Here is a 21,586-nt window from a genome sequence, read left to right on the forward strand (position 1 = left end):
TAAAAAACTAAATACTGTAGTTTGACCCAAAAAACCCCCTCAAGTTTCACCCGAGTTTATTTTCCAGAGCTTTCAGTCTCGCTGCAGATGGTGTTGTCATCAGTGTGAACATTTCTGCTGATGAAGACATTGTGAAATTATTGGAAAAATAACCATCTGCTGACTGTCATTGAAAGTATAGGCTTGTTTTCTTTGTGTGTTGATAAACATTTTTGTTGTAAATCATTTAGTTTAGATTCAGTGGTTGTCTAGTTGTCTACTTTCAAAGTGTGTGAACCAAATAAACCACAAAGCAGAGTGATGGGAATTCATTGAGCTTGTTTATTCAGGTTATGTACAATAAAGCTTCATCACATGAGCCTTCTTGAAAACTGTGTACAACATCCCTCACATACACAAAAAGAGACAAACACCATCTTGACCCGATGAATATATTGTAAGTGCAGTTTCAAAGGTTAGGGCTGAGGGGGGGAGGGGGATTCTGTGGAAGTGGAAGAGCACACTGTAACAACAGCAGCATCAGCAGCAGCAGCAGCAAAAACAGTGCTTCTCAGGCCAAAAAACCCTCAGGTTACATTACCAGACAGATGGGGGGTGAGTTCTGTGGAAGAGCGTATTGTAACAGCAGCAGCAGAAAAAGCAGTGCTTGTCAGGCCTAAAGAGGGGTTAACAGAGATTGAACTTCTCTCAGGATCTCATTAGTCCCCCCAAAACCCTCAGGTTACATTACCAGACAGATGGACACACAAACTACACATTTTAAAGAGAAAAGAAGAGAAATCACAGATGTGGGGATTCATTCCTGATTATCAGCTTAATTTCCTACAAAAATATTGCACAAAAAATATGGACACACAGAGATTGAGAGAGATTGACAAGTATAGCAGCCAGTAAGCCAATATCTACATGAGCAACATATCTATTACACAGAAAAGAACAGGAAATGCACCTTTACCTCCTCTGAGTCTCACTTATTACTTCTCGTGGCCAAAGACCTTAGACCAATGCTAAAAATCTGCCCTTTGCTAACTCAACTACGTTCAACATTCAATACGTTTTGGGTGACGTATTGTTATTTTCGTATTTGTTGAATGTGCCATCAGCTTGGATTTTGTACTTCATGTAAGAAAATCTAAAGATGTCTCAAGAAAAGAGTAATCCTAGCAATAAAGCAGTGGCTCCAACCCAGGTACTGGTATAAGGTCACAGAATTAATATTATTTATATAACATCATAGGCTATTTGGCAGGTACCTTGACCATGGTGCAGCTTTCCTCATCGCTCCTTCCCACAATTAAAACAGGAGAGTAATGTTTAAAGCAGGTCATCAGAATACAAGTGCATAACCCACATACCCACGTATCTGCATGAGCTTAAACGTTTCTTTAGGGAGAGAAAAGTCCTAATGTGTTTGTTGACCTACTTAATGTCAGAACATATGCTTTATTTCAGTCGTGAAGGGTTAGGGTTGACTGGTCCACAAAAATGCTGATCTAAAAATGGTCTCCGGTGCTACCACGGTTGGAAACACTTGAGTTTAAGCCCACAGTGTGCTTCAACTAGTTTGCACAACGTGTCATCCAACACACCTAATGGCAAGAATGTTTATTTGTTACGAATAGCTAAACTCAAGGGTTGGACTATCACAGCCGCTCCTGTCCCATCGACTTCCTGATTTCTCTCAAAGACCTCTGTCTCACACTTACGAACAATGTCTCATTCAAAGCATTCATGGTTGTTCTATGCATAGTTGTTTACAGGAATAATGATGGAAAAAGTTGCGTGGAGAGAGAGAGAGAGAGAGAGAGAGAGAGAGAGAGAGAGAGAGAGAGAGAGAGAGAGAGAGAAAGAGAGAGAGAGAGAGAAGATCGTAGAGAGAAACTGAAGTTTTGCAACTCTGTACACCTGCTTACTACATGAAGTGGGCTGTGGGATTGTCTGGAAAACGTACAAAAGTTGACTGACATAGGCCCTTGTTTTCACTGTTAAACAGGAGATTTCGGTTTCTCTTAGCAGTCTGTTTGAAGCATACTGAGGCCTTCACCCTGACCCTGCTTTTCCCCAAATGTCACTTAACAACCCACAGACAAAGTAAAAAAGGTGTTAGGCTGCATTTAGACCACCATCATCACAGCCTGAAAATGGAGTTCTACCTGTAAGCTTGTTGATCATCACAGTTCTGATGGACTGAAACCAAAACTGAATTGTACTTGTGTTGGAAATATGTGATGTGGAATTGTTTGGCAAAGTAACCATTAGATTAAAGAGAAGGACATCATCACTGAAAAAAGAGTAATATTCTCTCTTCACAAAACTTCTTTTCCAGTGACTCTCTGAGGCTCTAAAAGATAGATGAACAGGATAGCACTTTGGAGCTGTAACTGGTTATGATTATGTTATGAGAATCACTGTAACAGGCTACATTAATGCTTGATGGTTTGCAATGAAAAGGTGTGTGGCAGTGTCAAAAAGCTACGTGTACACAAAACACAGAAGGGAAGATAAACATAAACTCATTTGGGCATGAAGAAAAAACTTGTGAAGGCAAATGATGGGCACTAAATCACATTATAAGTTTTGAAGCATGGAAATCATCTTCATACATGCGTACACTGACACTAAATCAAAGACATGTTGGAAAATTTTAACATCACGAGAGCTCATGGGTAACATTCATTCAGAGATCAATCAAAATGTCAATTATGTGCCTGTCTCACATTGCACCATGAGATTTTTGATCAGTAAACAATGTGCAATAGTTGACATTTAGAAGTTGATGGGATGAACGAAATATGATTGGGGAAGACAAATAAAAAAAATGGGTCAAAATCATAATCCAGGATAATTACCTTCTTACACCCTCCCAAGAAAAAGAAAATATGTGTTATAACATAGTCAAACATATGTCACCTAACCAAAATAAACAAATAAACCAAAAGAAAGAACAAAATTATATTTGAGTTCATTAATAATTATGCAGCTGCTGATACCTCAAAGAGCTTTATGATTAGGGTAAATAACTTATAAAATCCAAATATATTACATTAAAAAGTGCTCAAAACAAAAGATATGCATGACCGCTTGCAGGGTCATTAGACAAATTACATGTTGTCTAAACCTGCATTTCCCTAGTAGTGTCACACAGTTATAGATTCAAATATTTATCCTTCATATGGACTTGTTACTCAAAGCAAACAAATTTTGAACAATTATTTTCCTTCTCCAAAGTTAAGATGATTCAGAGTAGTACACCACAGAAATGTGCACATTTTCTAAAGTCCTTGGGTCAAAGCAGTTACAGACAAGAAAGCAAACTGAATTAAATGCTTACAATGACATTTTGAAGCCACAGAAAAGCAAAACTTGAGGATACACATGCAGCACTACTGAGGGCAGATAATAGTGTAGCTCTCAAGCTTCCCTTTAAAAACCAAAAGCATGGAGACGGCATCACATTGTGCAAATCAAAACATCAATAACAGATTTACCATTTACCATGGACCAGGAAATTCTTTTACCCATCCTTTCTTTTTTATGTTTAAAAAAAAAAGTGAGAATCAAACACTGGACCCCTACATCCCCATATTTAAAATGGACTTCTGAAATTTCCTCAAAATCTCAAAAAAACAAACTGGACATAAATTTGCTGGAAGGCCCGAGCCCAAAGCACTTGTTCTTCCTCTTTTTCTTTTGTAGTCTTATTTAGTGGAGTGCCTCCACACAGATTTGCTCCTCAGTAATGTCATCCAGTAGCTGCACCTCAACAGGGCTGCATATGTCACTGTCATAGACCTCTGTCCCCATCAGGGCATCTTCCTCCAGGGCCTCTCCTTTGCCTTTAAAGCCTTGCTGCTCTGAAGGAGAGGTGCTTTCCACTGACTCCAGATCTTCAATGCCTGCCCGGTAGTGGATCATTAGCAAGGTGAGGGCTTGGAGTCTTTCCCCAGACTTGGCCAGGGCAGTACTGATTAGTGCCTTGCGCCGGACATCTGTGGCCTCCCTCTCCTCAAGCAGAAGAGCGTTATTATGCTCCAGCTCCTGGTCAATTTCCTGCTGCAGCTTGTCTAGCATCAACTCCAGCTTCTGGGATCGCTCATCTGTGGGAAGCCCCCGGTACAGGTCGCGGCCTATCTCCTTCACAGCAATGAACACACTGTCATCCAACCCACCTTCCTTGCGTACAAGTTTACTGCTGCCACCACTGCTGGTGGGCTGCTTTGAGGGGCTGGCACCACTGGTGTAGGTCTCAGTATCACTGCTCTCATTGTCTGAAGTGTTAGGGGTATGCTTAGGTGAGGGCTCCACTACTCCAGGCACCACATCAGCGACCTGCTCAACCAACCGAGTCTTGGGCACCTGGCGGAGGTTAAGCAGACGGGAGCTGGTGTTGATGATATGGCGTGTGAGACCAGTGGTGGCCCGGTTTATGGTGGATTTGGCTTCAGGGTCAGCTCCACGACGTTCAGTCGTTGCCACACAGAAGGGATTTTCAGTGAGGCACTTGTCCTGGCATTTCTTGTGGCAAACGTAGGCGCAAATCATACACTGAGAGGCGGCCTTGGTCCAAACCTTCTTCTTGCAGTATTCACACCAGGTGGGGTTCTGGAACTGGGTGTCCTGGAAGTTGTGACGCACTTCCACTAACTGCATGGCACCATAGGCCAAGTCATCCCGCGGTGCTGAGGGAATATGCTCCCTCTCTCTCTCCCTTTGATCCTCATCATGGAGACTCCCCTCTCGCTCCCTTTCTGCCAGCCCACCTGGACACTCTAACTCACCCTCAGCTAAGTAACAGAAGTTCAGGGTAACATCTCCGTAACACAGCTTCTCATTGAAACCCTTGTGGGTGCTGAGGCTGCGTAGCGCAGTGCGGCTGACACTAGCTCTGGGCTCTGGAGGCCCCAACCTAAATGTACTCTGGTACTCTGCTGAAGATGTGGCCATACATTCCAGGGCTATATGCTCCAGCTGAAGGCTGACATGGCCCAGGCACAACAAACTGCCCAGCTTAAAGGGATCTTTGCACCACAGGGCCACATTAAGGTACTTATGGTTGCTCTCCACCTCAAACACTACAGATGCCTTGGGCCAGCGACCTGTCTGGTTACGAAACATGGTTTCTGGGGATTCCCAGAGGGAGTGGTCTTCTAGACTGTCTCGTGTGCTGCAGGAACTCTCTGAAGCTTTGTCCTTTGCTTGATCGGTCTTGTTGCTGCTGGTCACAGTGGAAGGGACTGGCAGCTCATCATTGCTTTCTGCTGGCCTGGTAGACTGCTTCACCTCAGCCTGTTTGACACAAAACTTCTCAGTGCTAGTCTTGTCCTCACTGGCTCCAGTGAGAAGAACTTTTTCTGGAGATTTTTCAGATGCGCTGATGGTGGTAGTCACAGCAGGTGGGACAGTAGCATTTGTAGTTGCAACAGAATCAACACCATCCAAAAGACTGGTTTCTGAGGAGGCTGATGTCAACCTTATTTGAGGTCTTGGTGGCACTGGGGGTCGGGAAGGAGGAGGTGGTGGAGGGATGGTGGGGCGTTGCAGACCCTCCCCTGGATCACTACTGGTCTTATGTGGTGAGGGCTTTGGTGATTCTTTGGGCTGGGGCTTTAGTGGTGACTGGAGACCCACCAGGTTTAACTTGCGATTGAGGATAGGTGATATGGTACCAAGGGGCTTAGAGGCCAAGTTGGCCACAGTCCTTTTGGGGCTTTGGTTTACAGTAAGTAAGGAATCCTCCTTAATGTCACTGGTATTTGTGGTACTGCTGTTAGGGCCACCAGTCTGGCTAGGTTTGGAGTCCACAATCAACTCTTCAAACTCAGAGTCCATGTCTTTGCTGTCAGATATGTCAGACAGGGTGGTAATAGGTGCTGGGTCTTCCTCATAACCTGCTGCCTGGGAACTAAAACCTGTTTCCTCTAGTTGCCCAAACCCTTCCTGAAGAGTTCCAAGGCTTCCAAAAGAGGGAGTCTGGTGACGGACCGGTCTCTCATAAAGTACCACCACCCTGTCTCCAGCCTGCTTTAACAGTTTGGGCACTTGAACCGAGGATGTTACTTTGACACCTATCAACAGAAACAAGAACAGGAATTAAGTTGTCTGTCAGTAGCACAAAGAACTGAATGAAAGTCTCAAAATTTTTGACAAAAAGCACATGTCAGACCTCCAATGGCGATGAGACGATCACCCCTCTGCAAGTCTGCCGAGGCTGCAGGGGAGTTGGGTGTGACCGTCTCGATGCTGACGTGCACTGCATCCCCTTCACTGGCAGGGACATGCCTGAATGTCATCCCGACACTGCCACATGGCCCCTTGATAACCTCCGTCTGATGTATGCATGTAACAATAGAAAACAGAACAATGAAGACCTGCACCAATTTGGTGGTTATAGACCACAAATACTAATAACTTACTGATTCAATATAGTGGTAGGACTGTACAAGACCATGATTAATTCATAGTCATTGGCAAGAGATCTAATGTCTTTTTCAGTATAAAGCAGCAAATTCTGTACTGTTAACCTTATGTCTTATTATTTATGGATATGGATTTATGGTTATATACATACATTCCATTCCATAAAGATGGAAGAAATTTGAGTATACTGTGTTTCGAAAAACTGTATTTGGTAAAGAGCATTTTGAAATGGTTGAAATATTGTCTGATCTGTATTTATGGTCATTTACGATATGGACATTTCTGTATCCTCAGAGTAAATATTGTATTTTGTATTAAGTATTCTCAAAAAACTATGGAAATGTTTTGTAAACTTAGTTTCCATAGTGCTGTATAAGATTGTTATCAACATTTGGTGAATACAGCACAGTGTACTGGAGAGGGGATGTGACATGTTTAAATTGTGGATTTTGAATTATTACTAGTAACTGTATATCATTAACTTTTTAAGATGTTTTTCTAAAGTGTTGCATGTAGGCTAATGCATTTGGCTGAGCAAGGCATCAACCAACCCAAATGGATGTTAAATGATCTCCATTAAACTAACACCATGGCTCAATAAAATCATTACACTACACTTTTGTAATATAAAGGAACTTAACGTAAAAAGACTTAAAAAGTGATAAACTAGGGGAAAAAAGAATTCTGACAGAAAGACAAGTAGGCACATACACTGTTTCTATACTGTACTCACACACAGCCTTCAGAGAACAAAAAAATAGATATTAAACATCTTCGTCAAGGTTAAAAGTACATTTGAAACAACAGCTTAACCCAAACTGATTTGCTAATTTTATGGACAGTATGTCTTTGAATTTCAATGGGCACTCATTTGTAAATCGATAAATAAGAAAATACCATTTTATTTACTACTGTGTATATTTCTTCATGGTAAGGTGCCAACGACTACAGGGACTGCAAATCTGTTTTGTCCAGATACAAAACAATGAGAATAAACTGTAAGCTGACTGCAAATGCAACACTGACATCTGCTTCCAGCACTTTGATGAGGGACTCAACCTGAAAGTGGCAATTCTCTGGCAGAAGAGAGAGCTACAATTAACTCCCCACCCCCAGCTCCCTTAATAACAGCCACTGCACAAAGTCCAAGTCACATATCCCACAACACATCTGTTCAGATGCGGAGGTGACCTGCTTTATGCTTGACAGGTCATCTATCAAAACACAGTACATGTACAGTGGCAAGACATTGGCGCCTCCTATGCTGATGATGGTGTACATAAACCCATGCAATTTTAACTGTGACTATATGGTGGATCTTTCCTGGTACAGAGAAGGAACTAAATAAGGTGCAGGTGAAAGAGGATGAAGACGATACAGGTGTCCTGGTTTAAAAGACAGAAAAGGAAGGCCGACAGGATGTGGGTAGACGGAGACGAATGACTGTAATTTCCCCTGCTGTCATTTGTTACCGTTCTGGTGGAAGGCAGTGATTGAGTTAGGGCTGGCCATGAATAAGCAGATGATCTGTGTAAGCTGGCAAGGAGAGTGGGGTGGGGCAGCTTCACTGAAGCTTGAGAGAAAGTCCTGATCCATGTTCATAGCATAGCTTGTAAACAACCAAGCCACTAGTCTTGGCTAAAACTAAATCTATATATACTGGATATAAATGATGATGTACTGTACAGCTAATTCTTTTAGTGTTAAGTACAGTGCAGGAAGCAAAAATTACACTTGACTAAACAATGCTGCAGTGTTAATGGGACCCTCTTTCTTAAAGCTACAAAGGTATATGAAGTATTTTTGAAGTATTTAATTGTATATTTACATTTAATTAATTCTAATTTTAATACCATTTGCACTGAACATAGCTTCATGAGACCCAGTGGTGAAGGACAGCATGGCTTTCTTGTCATGTGCAATAGCCAATCAACAGTGAGGGCTACTGTGCCACAGACGAGTGAGCTCCAACACAGCACACATGTATTTGACACCAAAACAGTAAAAACATTTACCTGTCACCTGGCGAACAGCATTCTGAGACTTGCTCACCAAGTTCGGTGTTAAGTTCGGACCCTGCCACAGGTGTCACACTGTTGTGCAACTGAGGATGATTCTGGTGAGCAACTTGATGAAGTCATTCTCATAAATCACTTGGATGTGTTATTCAACAACATATCTATTCCTTTGAGTGGTTTTTGCGTCCTGATGATTGCAGTACATCATGAATTTTTACAGGTTTGTATGTCATTTACTGTCTTACGGACATGTACATACCATTTCCTTGCTGTAAACATATGTTGCACCATTTGATATGTGTATGTATACAGTATGTGTATGTGTATGTGTATGTGTATGTGTGAGTGTGAGTGTGTGGCTGGCTCAACGTTTAATCTGATCTGGCCATGTTACAGCTCTTCTTGAAAGACTAACAAAACTGCAGAGGCAAGAGGTTGTTATGGGGGAGGATGTGGAGGCTAAAGGCCTATTCAGCCTCACATCACACAACGACCATTACTTAGTGCACAGGAAGGCTCTGCTGGCAAACACTCTGAATCTCAAGGTTGTATAAAACCAGACCCCATCTGGGACATTAACTAGGATACTGAAAGTGGAATAGCACATTTACCCACAATATGCAACTGATAAGCCCAACAATCTCACAGGGCCTTCCTGTTGCACCAGTCTGGCCATTCTTCTCTGATATCTCTCATTGCCAAGCTGTTTTTCCCACAGAGCTGCTGCTCACGGGACATTTTCTGTTTTCACACCATTCTCTGTATACTCTGTTGTTGTTTAGACAATTGTGTGTAAAGATAAGCTAAGATAAGCTTCTAAGACACTCAAACCCCTCCTCTGGCACCAACAATCAATCCACAGTCAAAGTCTTTTATGCTAGATTACACTGATGTTACATACTTGCATTAACAAGCAGGTGTACAGGTGGACCGAACAAAGTAAAGACTAAGTTTATATTCTAACCACCAAGTCATTGGGCTGCCTCCCCAGTACATGATCTTACATCTGATTGCATGGCATAGCATTTTGAGTATTTTTAACATACTATGTTAAATACCTTATTCTAATCATCCTCAGAAAGAGCATCAATAGACGCAGACAGTTCTTTCCATGGAATGAATATTTCCCTTAATGGAAGAACCACATATCTAAGTGTTGGAAATGGGAGTATATATTTTTAAATTAGGAGCCTTCACACTTAAACAAACATCAGATGATGTTAATCCAGTTTAACATCCGTCCCCCAAATGTGACATTAACACGCTTCTTAAGCAAGATAATCGGGGAAGTGTGTAAACCTCACACACAAAAGTAAGCATAAAGAGTCTCAGAAATGACACTGGAGATATTAAGATGTGATTCATGACACAGAGCAAAATACGAAATCCTCCCAGACTTTTTTACTATTACATTTTGGCTGATTATCACACTTAGTTATCCACCACATATTTCACTGGCATTTGGCACATGGCAGGTGGTAACTTCAGATCCTCATGCCAGTGCTGAGTGGATCAGCTCCTGCTTGACTACTTAAGATTCACAAACAGACTTTCAATACAGTGATATTTTGCCCTTTGAGTGAAAACTGCTGAAAGGTGAGTGTGGGTACTGACTATCACTAAAAGAGTTGCAGTGTGTATACAGCTGCACCACTGGCTGCACTGTGGCTATTGTGGCCACAATAGATCTACAAAAGAAAGCATACAAATCCATGCTGCTGAAGTGCAAATAGTGGCAATCTCCATTTCACACACACTTGACCCACCAATATATGCACAGTCACACACACTCATATGTACCTCATTATATGTCAGTGCACACAAAACTCCAGTGATAAGACTACTGCTCTCCAGCAGCAGAAGCACTAGCTTCATGATAGAAATCTGAGGGTTTATTCCACGTTGTCCAAGCCTGGGTTTTATATTTACTCTTTTAAACAACAAAGCTTGTTTCAGGAAATGCTTATTTTCAGAAAATTAAATGCATTTAGCACATTGCCAAACAAAGTATAATTTAAGAAGCACTTTTAATGGTGGAAATACTTTGGAATTTCCCCTTATGGGACAAATGAAGGTATATTGAATTGAAATCATGTCCTGGGAATCATCACACACAGGCCACAGGCTAATACTTTCTAAAGACCAGGGAAGAGATAAAATACAGTAGGGGTCGACAGATTATCAGTCTGGCTGATTATCACATCCGATATTAAGCATTTTTCCGACTATCTGAACCTTTTTTTTTATCCAGTTGCCAGTGAAATCCTTTAAAAATGGAGCCTCTCTCTGTCTGTAGCCACCATTCTGTGGTCTCATGCAGTGTGCCACCCACAACACTATGTGATTGGTTACACATCACAAGTAACAGCCTATGAACACTTAAGGCTTTTGTGCCACAGACAAGCACAGAAAAATGCATTTCCATAGCAGCTCCAGTGAGTGAGTGGACTGAATAATGAACACATTAATGCATTAATCATTATAATCTAGTAATATGACAGACATTATTCCAACATGGACCATTACGTACTTTTACTTATGGCATTTTAAGTCATTTTGAAGCTAATACTTCTGTACTTTTACTGAAGTAAGGTTTTGAATGACGACTTACATTTGTAAAATGAGCTAACACTAATTAGCTGAAATTATGTCAGAGAGACACTGGAGTTTAATGCAGCATTATGGAGGTTTTGGAATACTGGACAGTCTAAAGTGAAATGTTTATTTCTTCGCAACATAGGCCTCGCAACATCTGATCAAACTTTTATTGTTACATTGGTTTCAGTGCATGGCCAAAATGACTTGGTAGTTAACACATTAATCCCTTATCAAAATAGCTGTTAGTTGCAGACCAATATGAATCTCGTCTTGACTGATTTTCCTGAGAGAAAGTAGCTTCAAATTGCAAATTCAAATTGAGTTCAATTGCTGTGTAGTGGAGCTCTCTCTGGGGGCTGAGCAACAGTGACTGGACTAACCTTGTTTACATCGACTAAGACAACAAGCAGCTCTTGGTTCCTTGTTTCTGAGCGGAAAAGACAAAGAAAGAACGTAGCAACCACAAACTGGCCAGATGTAAATGGAGTAATTCACCATCTATTTCAGCAAATCCAGCCTCTCTTTTATCTGCACTACCACAGTGAACAAATGAAAGGTTAATATGTTCAAATAGCAGCTATCACTGCTTTAAAGTTCCCTCCTTTACCTCCAGGACTAAAACCCAGACAACTCTTCTTTTGATCCCCTGAATAAAACACTCACTGTGATAAAAAAAAATACATCTATTAAACATGGTTAAAAAGTAGGGAAGGGAAGTAGCCTGGCTAATATGAGCAGAGATCCAGCATGAAACATAAAGCTGCTACTTTTATATTTTTGAATATTTTTACCCTTTAACCCTAACCCTGTTTAAATTTCATAGCTGAATGGTGGCGCTAAAGACAAACTGCTAAATTAGCCTGAATGACTAGATTTTACTACCATCAAGGTCATAAAATATGGTTAAGCAACCTTCACCATTCTTGTCAAATCTTGTGTTTGAATTGGAGACCAGATGTAGCATTTGAGCTTTTCAGAAATGGTCAAACAACTGACATTGGGTGTGGAATAAAGAAGTAATGTGGGACTGAGAGATGAATGGCAATATATTATTTAATCTGACTCCCTACCCGTACAATTCTTTGTTAATATACAACAGGTTGAAAGAACTCACACACCTGTTCTCCAGTACACCATGCTTTATTCATCAAATGCTATCTTGTCTTCATTTTGATGGTCTGGTATTTAAACTAAATATTCAGTCAGCAGTGCTTGCACTCTCAGAGTAAGAAACTGTTGAAACATATAATGAAATGCCAGAGGGGACAATTAAGCGTTATCCGGCATTACCATGCTGTGAACTATCAGAGGTCTGAATGGCCTGGAAATGTTAACTTTACAGTTTATAGACTTTACAAGGTTCCTTGCTCTTCTCCAGAAATCTAAGATCACCTTGAGTGTAGATGCTTAAATTGGGTTGAATATTGTTCTCATGCATTTGTGCTGCAGTTTTGTTCTATGTACTGTAGCTCAAGTACAGATCTAGTACTGGAAAACCCTGCTTTGCTATTCAACTGAAGAGATTCTATTAATTGTATTCTACATATTTTAAAACCTGTGGAAAATTGTAATATAAACTGGTGAAACTTAACACAGAAATGTTTCATGTTTTTTCACGTTTCATTTCTAGGACTAACATAACAAACGACTCAGGGCACACTATCCTCTACACTTGTTCCGTTATGTCAACCCATGGTCTTCTCCTGTCTATCCATAGGTGTTCCAGAGTTTTCCCTCCTTGACCTTCTAGGATTAATAGTGTTTGTATGTCAGGAATCATTCTGTATTCACTAAATAGTGCACTATATTCAGTGTGAAACGAATGCTACATATAGCACACGTTACATTGTCAGTGACGATGCAAAAAAAAAATATGTCTCACTTAATTTCCTGCTCTCTGTATGGCCTCACATTGTCTGCTGTATCTCCTGATCAAATTGGCACATATTACAAACGATTAATGAATATGACAGAGCTTGCAGGGGGCCACCAACTGTAATTTGCATTTTGCTGTGGCTGAAGTTAGTAAGCTACTGTTGGTCTATCAATGTTCCTTTCATTTTCAGTGAAAACCATGTTATGTGTACCTGTGTGCACAGCAAACAGTGGCTAGCTGCAGGCTGGTCTGAAACCCTGGCTTGATGAAAAACTCGGAGAGAGCAGCTTCTCCTGTTGCTTGGCTGAACATCCTTCTGCAGGTCGGGGAGGGTGCGTGTGAGATGGGGCAGTGGGGGTTGAACAAATCCTTTTCCCTGTCACTGCACTGCTTGGTAATTTAATCTAATACCACATGTCAGATCGATTTGTGTATGGTTATAGGGTACAAGTCCCTGCGAGGCAAGTGCACAGCAATTCCCTGCCACATCCAATTAGCAGCCCTGGTGGTGATGGGGGTGGAGTGGGCTAAGGGGTGGGGTGCATGGCCAGTAGCTACTCAGGTGTTTACGTGGCCGCTTATTAGGCTGGTTAACAGTGACGCATATTCTTTAGTACGTGTTCTCAGACACAATATCACAGACAGTTGTTGGTCTGCATTCGAACATTTGTCTTTCCTTCTAAGACTATCCCGCATAGACCAGTGCTATACAGATGTCATGTGGATGTTCTCGTTCATTAGCTCTTTAAAGCAGCCCATTGGTGCTCCTCTAAGTGGTCACTGCTCCATCCATGGGAGCAAAAAACAATGCTATGAAAACTGTACATTCAGTTTAGAGTATTCAGAATAATACCAAAATAACACAGAAATGTATATTGGCAGTTTTATACTAGCAATAATGTTTTCAATCACATGAAATTGAAATTTCAGTATTACATTTGGTATTCAGCTTCAAAGAACTTCAAGATAATACATTGCTTAAAGATCCCCTCCAGACGTGTCTTAAGATGTTTATAAAATACTCTACTTTGAACAATAATTTGTGTCTGACACGGTTTTTCTACAGAAGAGCTCAATTATCTTATAAAAATCATTAAAATGACATCTATTCCTTCCTCCTCACTAAATTCAAGTGAGCATGTGATTATTTTTCATTTCCAAAGTTTGACTGTTGGACACAAGATGAATCTATGTGCATTGGTGGCTTCAAGTTTCCACCTCATACTTGTGTAAATGGAATATTGAACCAGGATTGGCTTCAAAACCATTTGTGATGTCACAAATCATGCCCAAAGTCCTGCCCTTTGAAATCACATTTTCAATGAGCACAGAGAAACTTTCCACTTTAATGTAACCACTAAACTGCATACACATCATTCTGCAAATTGCAAATTACAAGGAAACTACATTTTTGTCTGCGGGGAGGCTCTAATAGTTCATTTCAAAAATCCATCCATTATCTATACCGCCTATCCCTTTCGGGGTTGCGGGGGGCTGGAGCCTATCCCAGCTACAATGGGCGAGAGGCGGGGTACACCCTGAACCGGTCGCCAGCCAATTGCAGGGCCACATGCAAAGACAGACAAACATTCACACTCACACTCACACCTACGGACAATTTAGAGTCATCAATTAACCTAATGAGCATGTTTTTGGTCTGTGGGAGGAAGCCGGAGTACCCGGAGAGAACCCACGCATGCACGGGAAGAACATGCAAACTTCACACAGAAAGGCCCCACCTGACCCGGGGATCGAACCGGCAACCTTCTTGCTGTGAGGCACGCGCACTACCTGCTGCGCCACCGTGCAGCCCCATTTCAAAAATAATCATTGTATTCAAAAGCATCATGATAAACTGCTGATGGGTCACATCTGACAATTAAAGCTGAATATACCAGATATAAAAAACTTGATGTTGTCAGCTCTGTTTCTCTGGCTGCTAAGCTAGCATTATGTTGGCTTTCACAACAAGCTGCTGCTCAGCTCATGGCGTTCTGGAGGTCCCAAAAAGTATAACTGAGGCATTCTGACTATTTTGTACTATCCGCTAGTGCTAGGGGATAGATATGGGGATGAAAATTGATAGAGGCTGACCTGCGCAGTCAGCAAACACTAGTTATTTTAAAATGTACATGCTTGGTAAGTGATATTCTCAGATAGCCTCACAGCACTGCTCGTTTTTCTGAATGACTATCGTTTCAAACATCAGAACAACACAGAGTGTCTCTTCTTCTTTGACTGATCACACAAACAGCAGTTTGTTTTAAACATTTCAACAGTTTCTTTGTAGTTGAATCTTGGTTTGGTTTAGTTTTTAACTGACTGAATTTATGTGAACTGGCTACGCTGATAAAATTAGAAAAAACAAACCTTGTAACAGTGTTTATCATGCCCGTGATTTATGGGGGATAACCGTGTGCACAGTAGTTGCAGTGAGAAGACATTTAATGTTCTAAGGGGGTCATTGTGTTGCATTGCACACTGTAGATCAACCTTGAATGTCCACTGAACACCAAGCCACAATGGGTAACCTGCTAAGTCAATACAAAGATCTTAATGAATTCAGATACAAGCTCACGCTGGGTACAAACGCTACGTTTCCCATTTGAAACACCCTCATTACTCACAGATGCTCTTTTCTCACTCCCTTTATGTTTAACTCTTTATTATCATGACATTTTTCACATCCATAGAATACCCCAGCCCTCCCACGACCACGACCACACAGGTGTATTCATAGAATGAGAGACATTAAAGCATTTAAACTTATTCCAGTAGAGTACCCCAAATAAAAGCATGAACCTGAAATTGTGAATAACATGTCACTTTTGATGACTCAATACTTTCAGAGTATGACAATAATTATATGTTGTAAAAAACTGGATGGAAGTACAATACAGCAGTGGATGGCATGTCTTTCTTGGATAAAATCATTATGAAGTTTGTTGTGTGGCTCAATCTGAATTTTCAAGTTGCCTTTTTATCATAGGAAGCAGGTTTCAAAAGCACTAAGAACAAAGGAGTTGTTATGGAGACTCAGGCAAACAAAAAGGTGCTTTGCCTAATTTGCACTTGTATGGACAGCAACAGTGGTCTGGTCGCCCACGCAGTCGCTCTTTGTAGCGCTGTCGTTGTCCTGGCATTAAAAAATAATGATCTGTCATGACTGTTACATCATCCCAGTTTATTAAATGGCAACTAAATTCTAGACTACTACCACTGGCTCAGAAAGGAGTAAGACGCCATTTTCTTCATTATCAAGTTGGCATTTCAGTCTTTCCTCTCTTTTGAACTCCAATGCTTGTCTGTCATGCAAACACTGAGCCTATCTCCTCCCCAGTGAGCTGACCAGTTGCTTTAGATGCCGGGACTGGCCAAGTGTCATTCTGCTTCTTGGAACCTATAAGGAGCAACTCGACCGCCTGACCACATAACATTTACTTATCACTCATTTAACATTTGCACAGTTTCTCACCTAATTTCATCTATAGGCAAACAGGCTACAAGTCTTGGCGTCACTAAAGTCTCGTCTCTGCTGGCAATTTCAGCTCTTTTCAAAAAGAGCTATTCAAAACAGCCAGCTCACACACACATCCTCCTCGACTCAGTGAGTCGGAGAGGAAGAGCACGACAAAAATAAATGCTTTTATTTTATTTGGCTCTGCTGCTGCACAATAATTCCTATATAATATCATTTTTGTTGAGAAGTGGAAACTGCAAATATACTCAGTGGTTACCATCACTCTAAATAAGAGTGACATAGCAGAAGAAAAGCAGACAAGCCTACGTCATGTCAGCTGTCAGATCCGTCTACATAAATGGAAAAAAGGGCATTCAGAGTAATTTCATAAATCAGGAGCCTGTATTATCTCTGAGTTACTCAAAGATTACAGGGCATTTGGTAAACCAACATGAACTTACAGTGTGTGTGTGTGTGTGTGTGTGTGTGTGTGTGTGTGTGTGTGTGTGTGTGTGTGTGTGTGTGTGTGTGTGTGGCGTACACTGATGGATGTCATCCAAGGCACAGACTCAAAAAGCCAAACCTCAATTTATCAAAGTGCATGTGATACTGAAATGTTTGCTAATGCTTTATTTTTTGAGTTGATAATTTACTATGAATGTCCCACAAAGCCTCCAGAAAGATAGAGCTTCTTTGGTCCCAAGCATCAGGAAATAAAGGCAGTGCTCAACTGGTCCGCTTTCATTTTCATTTAAAAATAACAATAATAATAATAATAATAATTTAAAAATCAATTTAAAATGTTGATCTTTACAGGAAATTTCAAAGGAGAGGGACTAAATTCACAGAGAATATTTGTCTAAACATTTTTTTACATTTCATTTATCACTGATATAGAAACATTTCAAAGGGGAAACACTGATGTTTGACTTCTGCAGTGATCAGGTGTCCCTGGCTCTGAATCTGGCTAATTACAAATCAGTGTGGGTATTATTTCAGGTTATGAGCACCATTTCTGACACTCTGCAGCAGGTTACAGACAATTTCTTGTCTAATGAGAGACCATGTCTGTAGGAGCAGAAAAAAACAAACATTCTAAATGAAAATTGCAAGAAAACTGTAATATGGCTGCGGCTCTGTGTGTCATGCACAGAGCGGCTGGTCTATTGAGTTTCCTCTGAGGTGAATTGATCCATGGAAGAAGTGATTAGAAACAAACAGCTTGTGGGACAAACCTTTCATGTCTTTAATCTACTTTTCACCACACAGCCAGCCGTTGTCAAACAGAATTAGAACAGGCCATTTAATTGGCAGGACAAGGCGGAAATGGATGATGAACGTGTCAAATGCCACGAATCAATGTGCATCATGAGAAATGACAAAGGTGATTGGCTCTCTGAGGTGCTATTGGATTATGTGCTGGACGTGTATGTTGATGTGACAAACAACGCTGCTCAAGTGTTTTTTTTTTTCCAAAGAGAGACAATGGACAATGACAGGGTCGAGTTTCCAGATTGAAAGACCTTTACAGAGCTTCAGACTGTCAAAGAAGGTAATGTTTGAGGTTTTAAGTCCACACTGCAAGAAGGAAGATTCTGGTGGAGTCTGACAGAGACATCACAAATATCAATAAGTGTCAACGTAGTGGACGCTGGTATGGAATACTTGTTCAGATTCTTCAGTGTGTTTGACCAGTTATTCCTTTATTTAAATCGGAAACCTTTTCTAGCTTTACAGTATTTTGGATTTGGGCAGAGCTTTGTATTCTGCAGCACCGCTGCATTGAGCAGTTTGATGTATTTTGTGAAATGGGTCAGAAGATCTTTTTGTACTCCTTTTCGAACATGTTAAGTTAATATTGTTCAACTTGTTTTTGATTTTGCTTTTACGAAATAAAGCCTGCATTCATTCATTCGAAAAGGGAACAACAAAAGACTGCACATGCACCAATATAAATAACCAGCCCCAGTTACTAAGGAATTTATTTTTTGTTGGCCTGAAAGAAATTAAATTAAAGTAAGTATTTAATATGCTAAAACAAAAACAGACATTATACTGTGACAGATCATTTTATCCATATTGCCTCCTCCTACTTGTACTCCAAAAAATCCTGAATGGAATGTGAACCTGTGGCCTGTCTGATGCTTCATGCAGCATGACTCAATGCTGTAGGGTGTGTGTGCTCGTGTGTGTGTGAGCCTCCTCTTCAACTGTCTTTCATCGGTTGTGCAGAGCAGATTAAAGACACAAAGACACCCTGAGTGGAACATCAAACAACAACCATGAAGGGGAGGGATGTGTCTGTGTGTGTGCATGTGTGTGTGCGTGTTGGTGAGTGCACGTGTGAGTTTGTGGGGAGTGCGTCAGAGATGCTAAAATCACCTGCATAAAATTGCCTGTTCTCCCTCTCCGACCCTGACTGGTGCTGTGTGTGTGTGTGTGTGTGTGTGTGTGTGTGTGTGTGTGTGTGTGTGTGTGTGTGTGTGTGTGTGTGTGTGTGTCTGTGTCTGTGTGTGTGTCTGTTTGAAGTGAATATTGACTACTGTGTGAGAGCCTCTCGGTTTCTACAAGAAATAGAAACAGGGAGAGGAGGAGAAATAGTGCCGTGGCTGATCCTGAGACAGCTGTGGACAAGAATCTCGCATGTTTTCAAGATTATGACTGCGCAACAAAACCATGAACAAACAAAAGCGTCACATAATAACGGCTGCAATCAGGTCCTTGGACATGTGAATTCTTACTTTTAAACACAAAATGCTGGCCTTGCACAAAGATGTACAAAATAATGTGTCATGTTCTGAATAAAGCCATCTCATAAGTTTCGGTGCTTATTGCTAAGCATACAGATCATTAAACCAATGCAGCATGTGTCTACAGACAGACCTCACATTACCTGTGGAGCAGCATTGGAACAAAATTGCTATGACTTGATAATCATTGCGGTTGATTTGAAATACATAGTCGGGGGAAAAAAAATCTTTTTTTTTCTTGTGATTACTGCTTTTTTAAAGATTCAAATCACAAGTGTATGACAGTAAGGTTTGGTGGCTTGAGTAAAAACATACACATATAAACATCCACCTCCACAGAAAGAGGAAGGGTTTTGTTTGGTTGAGTACAGCGGGTATGAATAATTCCTGTCGTGTGCAGTCAGATTCTGGACTTCATTATCTAGTGTGTTTTTACAGTTTTTCTCATCGCTACTTCTAGACATTATCTTTAAGACGGCACCACTGCACATTCCCTTTCATTGACATTACATGTTTCTGACAATGATCATTTCATTTTAAAATGCAAAGGCATCAGATTCAGTAATAAACATGTGTTTGATGCTCTAATAACTGTGTGATGTATTACCTTTATCTGATAAAGATGTTCTCATTTTGTGAGATTTTGAGGCCAACATTAGAAATACTGGCCATATACTTCCCACACATCTGTCTTTCTCTACGCTGTCAACTCTCAAATAAAACAGTCCAAATGACAGAAAAAAGAGAGACAAACTGAAAAAATGTTCACACAAAATGAAAACGATTGTAGACTCAGTTGATAAGTTGTACTTGATAAAGACAGTATAATCCTGATCACTGCTCTTACGTGTTGCTGTGAATAAAGCACTGAGCACACACCTTATCCCGTGGACCGTTCAGCCTCATGCAGCCAGAAATCCGCACATTTTTTTCATACAAAACAAAGGCACCCTCCAAATACAACCAATGTTGCACAACAAGATGCCGAGCTGTAGTGTATGTGTGCACACACGTCGTACGTCCCTTCGGTCAAGCTGTCAACAAGTATCAGCACTCAGGGCCGACGATGGGATCGACAGAGCAGATGTGCAAACACGCCTGACAGAGTCCCCACCCCCAGAACTCAACACACCATAAAATGAGTAATAATAATAAAAAAAAACAAACAAACATCCACCCAATCTCACTCTGTAATGGAACATGGCTTCATTTACCCAGTTCACAGGTGGTCTGTGTTGTGCAGATGCAAGCACACACAGCACAATGAAGCGGCTGAGCTAAACATTGACCAATGGGAGATAGTGGAGATAAAGGGAGCTCGTTCTCTGTATTATAAATATGATGAGGGGGAATCCATTCAGAGCTACTCGCATGGTGTCACCTCACAGCTCAAAATGGTCAGTGCTGAGACGAGAAATGTAACAGCACAGTTGATACAACAGTTGTTCTTATAAATGATTATTATTATTATTGTTGCAATGTAGCACGGAGGGTTGCTGCGTGCATGCCGTAATGTGGCTGCGTGCATGCCCCCTCAGTGTCTGTGCTGCGACACCTACCCCCCCCCCCCCCACAGGAGTCTAGTTTGGGATTTGCTTTTTTTGCCTCGTCCTCCCTCTTGTTCTCCTTTTTCTCATCTAAGTAAACGGGGTGCTGATCACTTGATTGTGCAGACCCACAGTTCTCCCGCTCCTGTACTAATAGAGGCTTTCTGATTCTGATTCTAAAAATAGCATTACATTTTTAACTCATGTCCAAATATAAAAACAGAATGTGATGCCTTTAATAGTGCAAATCAAACATGAATTTAATGCTGATTTCAGATATTTTAGATACACTTGCCATTGTCTGTGTCTCCCACACATACCAATTCTTTACTGAGATTCAGGGCTGAAAACAACGTTACATATGTGTCTATGAAATGTACAAACTAATTACACAAAAACATCAATATTAGCAAAAACTCAGTTAGTGAGATCTTCCAACTGTTTGTTTTGTCTTGCTAATCTCAACAATCCAGGTGTTCAGCTCCAAGTGACATGGATGAGCAACAAGGAAGCAAATCCTACAATGCTAGAAGCTGTAAACAGCAAATGTTCAGTACTTTACTGAATAAATAACTTTAATTAGAGAGCACTCAGACACCATATACTTCCATTAAAATTACAAATCCTCAAACTCTGCATCTAGATTTGCTTGAAAACACATACTGTCAGTTACACACTACAGGTCTAGAGAATTAACCTTCTTGGATCATTTTTGCACAAAAATTGAGTTGCTAACTGTTCTGGCTAGGTGTATTAACGTCAGTCTAAGACATCAATCCTAAATCTATTAAGTCTATCAGCAGCAACAATACGAGGCTGGCTGATACTGGAAATTTGGGGCCAATCTAATTTTTTTTTTTTGCTCTCATACTCAACAACTGTTTTAAAGAACTGTGACAAAGACATGTCCTGCACAAGAC

General features: G+C 40.8%; 1 protein-coding gene across 1 annotated transcript in view; it reads right to left on the reverse strand.

Annotated features, from left to right (window-relative positions):
- Positions 1 to 305: 305 nt before the first annotated feature.
- The window catches only part of pdzd8 (PDZ domain containing 8), a 41,509-nt gene continuing 20,228 nt past the window's right edge, over positions 306 to 21,586 (reverse strand). Inside the window, exons 4-5 of the mRNA XM_070977181.1 lie at positions 6,164 to 6,326; positions 306 to 6,065 (exon numbers count right to left, since the gene is read on the reverse strand). Of these exons, the coding sequence (XP_070833282.1) occupies positions 3,703 to 6,065; positions 6,164 to 6,326 (2,526 nt within the window). The 3' untranslated portion in view covers positions 306 to 3,702. The remainder of the gene's footprint in view (positions 6,066 to 6,163; positions 6,327 to 21,586) is intronic.

Source organism: Chaetodon trifascialis, chromosome 13, assembly GCF_039877785.1.
Source record: "Chaetodon trifascialis isolate fChaTrf1 chromosome 13, fChaTrf1.hap1, whole genome shotgun sequence".
Taxonomy (NCBI): Eukaryota; Metazoa; Chordata; class Actinopteri; order Chaetodontiformes; family Chaetodontidae; genus Chaetodon; species Chaetodon trifascialis.